Source organism: Carettochelys insculpta, chromosome 8, assembly GCF_033958435.1.
Source record: "Carettochelys insculpta isolate YL-2023 chromosome 8, ASM3395843v1, whole genome shotgun sequence".
Classification (NCBI taxonomy): Eukaryota; Metazoa; Chordata; order Testudines; family Carettochelyidae; genus Carettochelys; species Carettochelys insculpta.
Window position 1 is genome coordinate 64,204,813 of NC_134144.1, and position 12,989 is coordinate 64,217,801.

Genomic DNA, 12,989 nt, shown 5'->3' on the forward strand with positions numbered 1-12,989 from the left:
CCACAGATTAGTGTCACTGATGTCAAGGGCCCTATTTCAGCAGGATTTGGCTTTGGATCTATAGCTGTGATTCATCAAAACACTTGAGTAGCCATTTAGCTTTAAGGACATACTTATGTCTATTCCTATTCAGCAAAGCACTTGCCCAATGCCTTTAAGTATAAGCATAAGAGTAAGCCATAGTGAAAGCAACAGAACCTAGGTGAATGATTCAAGTTAAGCATGTGTGTTAAGAGCCTGGAATGTTTATCAGGAATAACAGAAGTAAATAATACAGAAAAGCAGAATAAGTCAGCATAAATGAAAGAAGTGAAAATGTATTTTCTAGCATCCAACAAGGTATTTACCTAGTTTCTATGGCTTTTGAAATACACAGAGATCATACCAACATGTTGTTTAGGTTACTGGTGGAACAAGAGTAACATGCTTCCCTTAAAGGCACACTCCAGTGGCATATCACCCCCTTTTATTATGCATTTATAATTTATTTCTATTTTAGAGTTTTGCTCTCCAAGAAATCTATATTAGAGCTCATGGGCCGTGTCTACACTAGCCCCAAACTTCGAAATGGCCATGCAAATGGCCATTTCGAAGTCTACTAATGAAGCGCTGAAATACATATTCAGCACCTCATTAGCATGCTGGCGGCCGCAGCACTTTAAAATTGACGTGGCTCGCTGCCGCGCAGCTCGTCCCAATGGGGCTCCTTTTCAAAAGGACCCCGCCTACTTCAAAGACCCCTTATTCCCATCTGTTCACAGGAATAAGGGGACTTTGAAGTAGGCGGGGTCCTTTCGAAAAGGAGCCCTGTCGGGATGAGCTGCGCGGCGGCGAGCCGCGTCAATTTCGAAGTGCCGCGGCCACCCGCATGCTAATGAGGCATTGAATATGTATTTCAGCGCTTCATTAGTAAACTTCAAAATGGCCATTTACATGGCCATTTCGAAGTTTGGGGCTAGTGTAGACATAGCCATGGTGAGCTTGATAATCACAGATACAAGTCTTGTAATTGCAAGAACACATTCTACTCAGTGCCACTGACAGCATGGTAAAAACACAGAAAAGTATATATACCCTAGGTGATCCTGAAAAGTTCATTATTTTGCAATTTTATATCAGTTTCAAAATCAAACACATGCAAAGGTATAAATACTCTTGTGCTGGATATGAAAAAACAACAATGTTAAAATGAGTAAGCTATTATTATTATTATTAATTATTATTATTAACAGAACATCACTGTTGGATCAGTGTTCCTGCACAAAGACCTCTAGGCAACTGGAAATATGGCTAAAGGTAACAGTTGGAGAAATTAGGGAAATCTTCCCAAGTCAATCCTCACAGCATCAATGGAATACCCAGACAGGTAAATCCTCTGCTCAAGAAATAGAACAATCAGACACACACAGTGCAACATACAAGATTAAAATATAATCTAATGAGTCTTAAGGGTGCCACAGATGTGTTCTATCATATATCAAGATGGAATGGATTTCAGAATCACAATATCTGTAAGAGGAAAGCCTCTCACCCTCTCATGACTGCAGACTTGGAAGCAGGAGAAGCTTGCATTTTAGCGTTGTCCTATTAATCGCTGTGTGTTCCCCTATGGACTCTCCAATAGACTAGTTTTTGGCACTACTATGACAATTATGGAAGATAACCAACTCTCTGGTAATTCACAATTTGGCTCACTTTGGGACAGTGCGAATAAGAAACAAGTTGCTCTGAGCTGTAATACTTCATAGACTACTCAAAATCTCACTTTTAACACACAGGACACTTGCTGCAGCTCAGAGCCAGCAACCAGAGGGGCAAACTATGTACCACTGCAATACTGAGGAGAAGCACAGGAATAGCCAGATTTTCAGTACCTCAGCAAAGAGGATCCCAAGTGTAATATAGCTAAAGAACCTCCATAAAGAATTCTCTGCAGAGGAGTTATTTACAGTGCATATTCAAGAGGAGATCCTACCTTGTCACTGTCCACTGTGTTCTGTGAGGTCCTAGATGCAATAGAAATGGTATCAGGCTGACTGCTCCCATCTCCTTGGCTGTCTGCATCATCTACTCCATCTCTGCAAGGAGACAATGAGAAAAGAACCCTGTTTACTTGGAAAACTAGCCCTGGGAAGTGTAAACATTGACAGGTGGATTTGAAAACTGCCAACTCAGCATTTTAGGGCAGGATTTGTGCTAAGATTACCCAACTGATGAAGCTCATCATATTACACACTGTGTAATTTAAAATGTCACATCTGCTGTAGGGTTAGAATTCTGTATGTAATCACCACGTTTCTTGCTGGAATAGGAATGGCCTTTGTTGTCCATATTTACAGCCACGAGGGCCCTTGCTCCTTGAAATAGCTCTCTAATGAGGGTGGCAGGCAGATATTCCACTCTGGTTAGATTTCTCACTTAACCAAAACCAGCCGTCCAAATTATAGCACTGCTGTTCATGACACTGAAATGAAGGAGTCTCACTGTAATCCACATTTTTGGGAGTCTAAAACTATGATAAAAAGACAGGACTGTGAAACTAAAACAGTAAATAAAAAAGGAAAAGAAAATACATAACCACATCAGTCAGCTGGCATAAAGTATTTTCTTCCTTCCTGAATTCCTCTCTTTTCAACCTCTCTCCCCTCTTTTGAAGAATTATTTTACTGACGTTTGTATAGAAGGAACACTGGCAGGGCTTTGATATTGCAGACAAAAGTCTCACACTTCCATTGAGATCAATGAGAGAAAAACCATCCAGAAGCCAACGAAAAACCACCAGGGCTAGGATGCTGCACTGTTTAGGATGGTAGTCTATGGTGCTTTTTCCTGCTCTGCTACAGATTTCCTGTGAAATTGTATGCAAGTCATTTGGGTCCTGGTTTTTAAAGGTCTGAGTGTGTTGCTCCCCTCAGCAATGCAGAAGTGACTTAAACACTAAGTAGCCTCACACCAGGTCTACACTACGAAATAAAAATCCATTTTAATAAATTTGACATTTTAACCTCGATTTTATAAACTCGAAGTTAAAAGTCCACAAATGATTCAGAGACCTGACTTACCATTTCTACATGTCGACTTACCGTATCTCCATTGCCTTATCCAAGTTTGACTGCGTGAGCAATGCATTGTGGGTACCTATCCCACAGTGCCTTAGCCCTGCTGCATTCTGAGGGTTTGCACCACTGACTTTCAATGACTCTTATGTTCCTAAGTGCCTAACTCACTTTTGAAAATGATGCTTAGTCTCCTAAATCAGTATAATGTTTTCATGTTAAGTGGCACAACATCTGATCATTTTTAAATACCTGGATCTTAGCCTCTTTGTGCTTTAGTTTCCCATAAGTAAAATGGGGAACAAAGCACGATGTACTTCTACAGAGTGTTATGAAAACAAACAAATTAAAGATTGAGAAGAGCTCAAATGGGGGACAATATAATATTTCAATTAGGCTGATTCTCTGTGAGTACATGGAGTTTATTCTAATGGATCCCAATGCAGAATTGGAGCCTTAGCTAACACAGTGAAAAGAACAATGTATTTTGTGTAATTCTTAGTCAAGACATTGCTGACACAAAATCTGGTTATTGTTTCTTATTGTTTGTCACTGATAGTGACACTGAATTTTTGGAGTCTGCTCATACAAATAGGCTACATCTATACTTGCATACCTCTTTCAAAGGAGGAATGAAAATGAAGGAACTGAAAAATGCAAATGATGCACTGATTTACATATCTCGTGCTTCCTTTGCATAATATCTTTTCTGAAGAGATTCTTTTGACAGGAAAAAAAGCAGTGCAGAGGGGGATTTTTTGAAAATAAACTCCGTCTTTCTTTCTCTTTCTTAAGAATCTCTTCGGAAAAGAGATTATACAAATTAAGCACAAGATATGTAAATCAGTGCCTCATTTACATTTTTGATTTCCCTCCTTTGCTTTCCTCTTTCAAAAGAGGGATGAACATGTAGACACAGCCATTATGTATTACTTTTATTGTCACATGGGTTACACAATTAATCAAGAAAAAAGAACATGGAGATGCATATTTGTGAGACGTAGACATCTTCAGGTTAGATCAGCAAGAGAAACATCCTTGGAGCCAATGGATAATGTTCATTCTGGTCCAGCAGTTAATTCACTATGGGTGCATCTACACTAGGAACAAACTGTGAAGTTAACTTAGGCTCTACTTCGAAGTAGCCAGCAGAGAGTCTACACACCTTTTCCCTTACTTCGAAGTAGGAAGCCCAACTTTAAAGTCCTTACTCCATTCCTGGGAATGGAGTCGCGCCGTACTGTGAAGTTTAACTTCTAAGTAGGGGATATGTAGACATTCAACTTCAAAATTGCTTACTTTGAAGTCGTACTTCGAAGTAAGCAACTTAGAAGTTATTTTTGTAGTATAGATCCAGTTTACGGCTGGGTCTACACATCGCGGCTTTCCCGGCAGGTCCATGCTAATGAGCAGCCTCACAATTGCAAATAGCTGCTCATGAGCATAGCTGCGTGAGAGCTCAGTCTCAGCAGAGTGGGGTGCCAGGAGTAAAGACACTGTGTAGATGTGCCCCTGCCAGCAAAAAGCCCCTATGTCACCAGATCCTTATACCTGAATTTTCATTTCATAGTTGACAAAAGCAAAGTTTGTCCATGAAAATTGTGGTTGGCTGCTGTAAAAATGCTATGTGAATCTACAGGTTTCTCTTCTCTCGTTGGCATCCACAGGACCTGAGCAGACTCGGACGAGGGTTTTTGCCAGAGGAGGAGGAGTCAATGCCCTCAGGGCTCCCCTCCTGTCCCTCAGCCATTTTCAAGACTCTCTGCTGGCTCCCTAGCCCTGTCGTTCCCTGGCCACTCACAGATCTGTGGCTGCCCAGCTGACTCCCTGGAAGCTCCCCGATCCACAGCTTCTCAGCCCTGTAGCTCTCTGGCTGGCTCCCGGACCACAGTTATCTAGATGGCTTCCAGCTGGCTTTCAGCTCTGCTGCTCCCTGATCAACCCCAGCCAAAGGGGTCCTGGTGCTCACTGCTGGCTTTGCAGTCACCGGGGCCCACTGGCTTCTGCTCCACAGCTTCCCTCTTCCTTCTCCTGCGGAGCTCTGCTGGGGTTCTGACCTTAGCCCTGTGCTCCAGCAGGGACACTTGCCCTCCATCCTCACCTCTTGTGCTGCAGCAGGGCTGGCGGGGGTTCCAGCTCTGGCTTGGGCCAGGCTGCTAGCCCCAGCCCCAGTGATGTAGGTCCTGCCGCAGCCCTCAGACTCTCTGGTCCTGCAACACGCATGGTCATGCCAGACAACAGATGTTGTTGGACAAGAGAATTCCAGATTTAAGAGGTTGAACCTGTACTAAAAAGCTAACAAACACTTTCCATGTTTGATGCAACAAAGCTCCACTGATCTTATGAATTTAAACTATGTGTGGATTTTTCAAAGACAGCTTAACCAAATACATTATTTTTCTAAAACAGTTGATTTTTTTAAAAAAATGTTACATTCAATTAACTAATCTGAGCAAACCTGCACTGCTAAAGAAATCAGCTCCATCAGAGAGTCAAGTTCCAAACAGAAGGGTTGCGTATGGAATCACTGAGGTTACCTTTTACTGTTATTTCTCTGCTTTGCTGGTGTCTTGGGCAGCTGGATTGGCTCCTTCAAAGCTCCTTTCAAATGGATAATCCTTTCCTGAATGACTTCCCGGATATTTTTGATCCATTCCTGTTTTGTTTCAATACTAGATGCCTGAAGTTCCAAAAGACAAAATGATGGGCACATTATAATGTTCTTGGCATATCTCCTATGCAGAAGAGTCATGATTTGTTGATATTAACACATCATTGAATGTTTCATTGTTGGTTCTCAGCTCCATTGTCCCAGCCACTGGAATACATGGTAAACCTAGCAGAATTGGAAATGTGTGTGTTTCATAGCTACCTGGCAGTTCAACAGGCAACAAGACAGCAGTTTATCTCTGGGTGCTTTATTTAATAAAAGAAATACAAAATGCTCTATGCTGAGGAAATGGGTTATCAGTGCACAGATGGTATGTTTCAAACAAAATATGTAGTGTGACTACTTTAAGAATTCAATCAGTGAAATGATTGTCAGCTCTGTGGCTTTGAAGAAACGCACTATTGCCAACGAATCAGGGGCAATCGTCTGAAGCAATTACAGTCCCCAATGTAAATAGCAATCCAGACTCAGAAGCACGCTGAGTTAGATTTTGCAGCAGCTCACCACAAACTGTAATAGGAAGTGGACTGCAGTGAATTGACCAGCAGCATAATTGAACCCTCTTGATCCAGCTTATAAATTAGAGCCAAATTCTGTCTCAAAATGCAGGCAAAATTGAACCCAAGTACAATGGGAACCACATGAATACTTCCAGGTCAAAAATCTGACCTTTCATCTAGCACTCCTAGTCCCCGGTGGGAATGTGATGTTTTCCAGGCAAAGAAAATAAGCCCAAAATACTCACTTTCAGCACTGTTTTGTTGTCTGAGGATGGTGTCCGTCCAGACCACAAGGCAAATTTACAGGGATCTCCTTCTACATGCTCTGTCACACCCAGTTCTGAGGTCTAGTGAGAAGGAGACATGACTGTAGACCATACTTTATCAATGGAGCCTCCTTGTTTCAAACGAGTTTTATACTGGAGGTGGGAGCTCAGCTCCTCAGTTACGTGCACTGATTATATAAACTGAAAACAAAGCTGTAGCAAGGGATGGTAATGGAGATGTGTTTGATTATTTCAGGTGAACCCCCCTGCCACCATCCCAACCACCAGGCACACCGTCATCTTTAGTCTCTTCAGACACACATTGAGGCACAGCAGGGCTTAGTGAACCCTGATGAGGTCTGAGCATATGTTTCCAGAATGCATAAGTATTCCAAACTCAATGCAGAGACAAACAAGCCTTCCCCTTCCAGATGTACCCACAAAAAATCCCAACCCCAGAATATTTCATTCGGGAAGACCTACCAGTAGTTTGTTCTTGTAAACATATTTAGTGTGTCCTGAAGAATCTTTAATCTCTTTACTAAAAACCAAAGAGATTTCAAAGAGAAACAAGTGTCTCTCACGGCCTTTTCGAATGAGAGACTTGGGATCCCATACTTGGAAGGAATCCTGAAGAATGAGCTCTCCCTGAACATCCAGGTTTTCATCAAAGCCTAAATAAAACACAACAGAATATTTTATCTAGTTTTGTTCCCAGAACCAATATGCCTGATGATTCACAAAGCAGGGTTTTCACTGCTCAGAGGATTAGTGTTAGGAAAGAATAAGAACATAGAATCACATGCTTTTATGCAACTAATTCTTGAATGGATATGAAAGAAAGGCACCATCTCAGTCAGAACATTTATTCACTTTATTCTCTGTTGCTCTGTATTTGTTTCTGTGATACCTAGTATGTTATATATATTGGGCTAAAAGTACATATATTGCTGTTCTATATGTACCTTTAGTGTTCTCCTCTGTACCTGTGCTTGATAACATTAATTAGGCAAGAGGAAATGCTGTGAAGATTTTAATGGTGAATCTGTATATAGGGTAGGAATGTATGGAATGCTGTGCATGCCACCACAATCTTAATTACTTGTAAATGGCATAGTAAAGCCTTTAATAAAAACATTGTACCATGTGGCAATTCAGAGCACTTAGCTTAGCTTAACATAATATGGCCATTGTACCCAGATGTAGGGAAACACTGTTGGGGGCGGGGGTGGCTTTCTGATCTCACACCAGTGTGATTTAAGAGAAATTCCACAGGAGACAATGGAGCTATATCAATGCAAAACAGGCAAGACATCAGATTTAGGCTCTATAAGTTTAGAGAATTTTGGTTCAATTCATAAAAAACTTCAGATACTTGTGTAATGCTTAGGCAAACTGTTCATAGCTTTTGATTTTCAGAGGAACTGATTTTCATGTAGTATTTCACCATTTCTGCTTTTATTGTAGACTAGAGTGAAAAAAACACACTCAGATATTAGATTTCCTGAAATGGATTGGCTCATTTTGATGCACATGTAGGTAGGATTTTTCAGGAGGAGTATGGGATTCTTAATATTCATAACCTAAGTTGCCCATTGGCAATTCTGCATCCCCTGAGGTGTTGCTCAGATGGATGTAATGCAGAACTTTTATCACTTGCTTGAACACTCCTCTCCTTTACCAGGTGTGATAAGCTTTTTTCAGAGATCTCACAAGGAGCTAGGAAGCATCTGAAAGCAATGGAGTCAGCAGTCACAAAGCTGTCACTGCAGACTCCAGGCAACAAGTCATCCCAGGACCTACTCTTGCATAGATTCCCCCATCATAATTTTGAGAATTTGCTACCTTCCAACATGCTGACATGCATGGCATCATTGGCTTTCTTGGGGACACTGAGCATCACCTCCAAACCATCTTTGAGTTCTCCTTTACCTTCTTCGCAACAGGTTAAAAGTTCCTATGAAGAAATGCGGGCCATATATAATTAACTTCTTTACAGACAGAATAACATACGATCATTAAATTCTGATCACATTTCCCCATCTGAAGCCTGGTCTCCATGCAATGCTGCAACAGGTAATTAAATATGAGATTTACAATGGATAAAGTTCAGTTGCATCAAAGCCCATGTTGATACTCATATGTTGTAAACCTGGCTTAAGGTCATTGAGATCTAATTTGAGGTTCAACAAAATAAATCACCTAGATGTTGGGTAGTGGTCACTGTCCAAACCCAGGAAAGCATCTAGATGTTTGGTATTGTTAGAAACAGCTGAACAATATCTGATTGAGTGTTCCAGAAAGCAAATTTATTGTGTAAGAAAGCACATCTCTCCCTCTTGGATTTTCCCCTTCTTTCTTTTTCCTCCTTTTAGGTCTAAATTGGATGTTCAGAGCTTAGTTTCTATGGAGAATCAGTCTCTCTGTGCCTACATTTACTCTTCGTGTATCTCTTCCTCTGTCATTTGTAATGTACAACATGACTTCCCCTCAGCAGTTCTTCATCTTTTGCATTTTTTCACTTCGCATCTCACTTTCTCAAAGATATTTCTTGTTCTCAATTCAGTCCTTTTATCCTATCTACTTTTACAATTCACAATTTCATTTTTCCCTTTCCTCTTTCTGTCAGTTATTCTTGACCAGTATCTCTCTCCTTATTTCTGTAACTACCTATTGCTGATCACACTGCTATCAAAAGAAGCTTTCCACTGATTTCAGTAAGAATTGAACCAGTCCCACTTTCTTTGCCCCCTTGCATCCTCTTGGAATGGGGACCACACTCAAATGCAAGTTGATGGTACAAATGTTTCAGAAAATGAGTTGGCAATGGACTTATTTTGTAGGTCTTACCACCCTCCATACTGAAGATTAATTGAGAGCTCTTCACCACACCACAGGAAACCTGAATGCTGTAGCACTGCCTAGCATATAACACTTAGTAAATGAAAGTGACTATAAGCACAAGACAAACTGACTGGCTTATTTGCACCGTCTCAGCTGGATGAAATGCAGACAGTAAGTAAACAGCATTAATGCTGGAAAGTAAATTGGAATGTTGCAATTTTTACTAGTTTATTTGCTTAAGTTATTAACACAGAGAGAAAGATATTCTTTAACAAATGATACTTAACCCCCAGTGCGTATTTATAAAAACTTGGTAATTTCAACGTATTGGTTAAAGAATATCTTGGGCAGAAACATGGCTAAGAAATTGGCCTGAATTTGCTAGAGGCAATATCCCATTAACTTATGATTTCCATAAAGACACGTTCTGGGTGAGCCACCTTCTCTCCACTGACTTCATTTGTTGTGTAGTCATTTATACCACCTCAAAAGTCTGTAAACCACCAGACCAGAGTGGCAGTGTTCACAGACATTTTGCAATATGTTGTAGGCACTCTTTTGGCCTCTCATTACCAGACGATCTGCGTGCCTCACAATCCGTACTGTATTTGTGACCACAACACCCCTGTGAGGTAGGAAATGGAACTGATATGTAGACTAATTACCATAAGTAATAAATTTTTAAAAGTATTTTTGATGCTCAACTCCCATTGTCCAAGGTTACACAAGACCAACATTGGAGCAAGGACATTAACTTAGATCTCCCTAGCCACGCCTCTTCTTATGGAGTCAGATTCTAATTTACAGCTCTTTTCCTGGCCCAATTTATTTTCTCCTTAGCGTCAGATCAGATGCATTGTTTGTTGTGTTAGCAAGTGAAGGTTGAGAGCAGGGTCTATCCACTACTGGCTCCACCTCTCTATTCCCAGTCATATGTGTGGAAGGGAAGCCTAGCAGGCTTACATCTAGCCCCCCACAATCGTGTGGCTCCAGGCCACAGTGCCTGCCAGTTAAGTTACTGACTCTGTGTTTGTACCCCATCTGAACAATATGGGTAATCAAACTAGATCATTACTGTACCTTCAGTAACAGCTGGTATTTGGTGATCCGCTGAACAGGCTTGATTAAGTAGGAGGAGATAGAGTTGGCCAGACCATGCCTTTGTTGAATTTCCTATAGGAGGCGAAAAAAGATGCTGTTAAATACAGGCATAAAAAAAAAAAACCCTCTACCCAATACCAGATGAACCACCCATAACTAATTTTAGCCCTGGAGTTCTTACTTTAACTAGTTTTTAGTTTACATACAAAAAATAATGTGGTTTCAGAAAGGACAGCCATATACCACAGAGTTATTTAGTGTTCTCTTCTAGTTTGTAAATAGGGAGAGCTCTGTTCAGTCATTCCAGCTATTGAGCAAACAAAGAAGGTTTTACTTTAGAATGTATTTTTTATTATGATAAACTGTTCTTCCTTAGTTGTGAGGGCTGAAATAAGACCTTTAACATTAAATCCTGCATTAATGTCATATGCATCTTTATCATAATTCACATTTGGGAGCATTAGTAATTTAATAACCTCTAGGATGCCCTGATTCTATGTGTCAGCATAATGGAGGAATGGGAGGGGCCATCACAGATCCAGATACAGCCTCCCTTATTCTCTTCTTGGTGCCTTGCCATGGGCAAGGTAAGAGCTGACAGGATGCTGCACCAGCTTGCTTCAGCTGGTAATAGCCCCCCAGAAGCATTCTGCCAGCTGACAACATAGTGAAAGTACAATGTACTCTAACCCCTCAACTTCCACACCCATGATGATTACCCACAATACAAACTGTGTATTACCTGGCACAATTCTCTTCCTGGAAACAGTTCACACACCTTTTTTTTTTTTTTGCATTGTAACTCACTTTTTCATCCCTTTCTGCTCTGTGTGCAGTCAAATACTCCATTGCCTCATGTGCTGCAGGCTAATATCCACTAGGCATACTAGCCCCTCCTGATGCACTATCGGATTGCTTCTCGCACATGGTGAAATGTCCACATCTGCCCAGCTCATTTACACTGAATAAACCAGGGGTGAACCAGAGGGCTCCTAAAAAACTAAGTTGCTGCCAGAGAGGATTACCCCAGCATTGACATGAAAGCAGACAGATACAAAGCAGCCTCCAGAGGACTCCATCACACAGCCTGGCACAGGGGACATATGGGGCATGGGGATGAGGACAGAAAGGGTATACTAGCAGTGGGATCACAGAACTTGGTACAATAGAGATTCTGGTCAGTGTTGCCATGCAGGCTGTCTAAGACAGTTACACGTATGATCATGGAGAGCCCAGGACTGGGCTTAAAGTTACCTTCTTTCCCTGCCTCTGGGCTGCAAGTTCTTACTACATTTGTAATAGGTGAAGACAGAATCTCACCCCACATCTGATGTGGATGCCAAAACACATAAACAGGCGAGGTGTGAATGTGCAAACATAACAATGAGGACAGAAAAAATGCTGGATGGACACAGGCTGAATGGTGGTGAACTGTCCAAGTCTCTAACTGGTTATATAGGGAGACAGGAGCTTTAACCAGGACAGAGCTTTAGAGCACACAAAATTGCCATACACACACTGACAAAAGTGCAGAGCTACGTCCTGAGCAGTTTCTGCAGTGTGATAATGTCTATTTCAGCTACATCTGTGAAGTGGGATCTTTTGTAAAGCAAAGATGCTTGAAAGCATTACATGATCAGGCAATATTATAATCTCTTGAAGAATTAACTAAAGAGAGACAGGGATCCTGTCTGCCTCCTGAGGAAGAAAAACTTGCCTCTGGTTCATTGGAGATATTGTTCAAGAACACTCCATTCAGGCAGAAATACGAATCCTGTAATAGTGCCAAGGTCAGTGACCCTTTCTGTGTTTTGCTGTGTACATGCTGGTCATGTAAGTCAAAGGTGCCTGGAGGCAGCACTAAACTAACACACTGAGCTTCTTCTAAGATTGAAAGAAAAAAAGTTCAAGTAAGGGGAAGACAGAGGCAACCGTTTGAGCCAGATCCTCCCTGTTTTGTACTTTTTCTTGTCCTCTTGACCACCCACGCCCACCTATGCTCTGGCCAAATTTTCCTTGACATGCTCCAACACTCCCAGCAGGAAAACTCACTCATGATAGTTTAAATAAGAAAGCAGTATTCAGGTCTGTTAGTATTTAAATTGCTTCAGATTCAGAGAAACAGTCCCTGAGGCAAATGGAAGAGAGAAACAGGGATCAAATGTTTCTTTTCCATATCCCAGATCCTCAGCTGTTGTGAACTGGCATAACTCTACTGACTTCAAAACCATGCTGATTTTATACTAGCTCAGGAACTGCCCATATGACCAGTCACAATTATATCCGGTGATTCTGATGCGTATAATTCATTAAGGTGCCATAAAAAATTCACGTCTCCATTAGACTTCAGTGATCTCTGAAGCTATTTGATGAAGAGAATATACACAATTTTAATGCTGTGACCTATGCAGTTAGGTATTACAGTAGAACAGGTATAGTAGGTATAAGAGCTTGGTGAATCAAGGAAGTTGTGGCAGCTAAAATTCAAAGCTACTTTCAAAAGGAAAAAGGAGCATGTTTCAGTGCCCCAGACAAATTCCAATTCGGCTAA

At 41.2% G+C, this 12,989-nt stretch overlaps 1 protein-coding gene across 13 annotated transcripts in view; it reads right to left on the minus strand.

Annotated features, from left to right (window-relative positions):
• KALRN (kalirin RhoGEF kinase) overlaps positions 1 to 12,989 on the minus strand; it is a 489,190-nt gene that overhangs the window by 203,550 nt on the left and 272,651 nt on the right. For all 13 annotated transcript variants that reach the window (XR_012646382.1, XR_012646380.1, XR_012646383.1 and 10 more), the window contains exons 26-31: positions 10,418 to 10,510; positions 8,339 to 8,450; positions 6,977 to 7,167; positions 6,473 to 6,574; positions 5,594 to 5,736; positions 1,976 to 2,078 (exon numbers count right to left, since the gene is read on the minus strand). Coding sequence is in view for 8 of the 13 variants with exons in the window: in XM_075000963.1 (XP_074857064.1) it covers positions 1,976 to 2,078; positions 5,594 to 5,736; positions 6,473 to 6,574; positions 6,977 to 7,167; positions 8,339 to 8,450; positions 10,418 to 10,510 (744 nt within the window). In the remaining 5 variants the exon portion in view is untranslated. The remainder of the gene's footprint in view (positions 1 to 1,975; positions 2,079 to 5,593; positions 5,737 to 6,472; positions 6,575 to 6,976; positions 7,168 to 8,338; positions 8,451 to 10,417; positions 10,511 to 12,989) is intronic.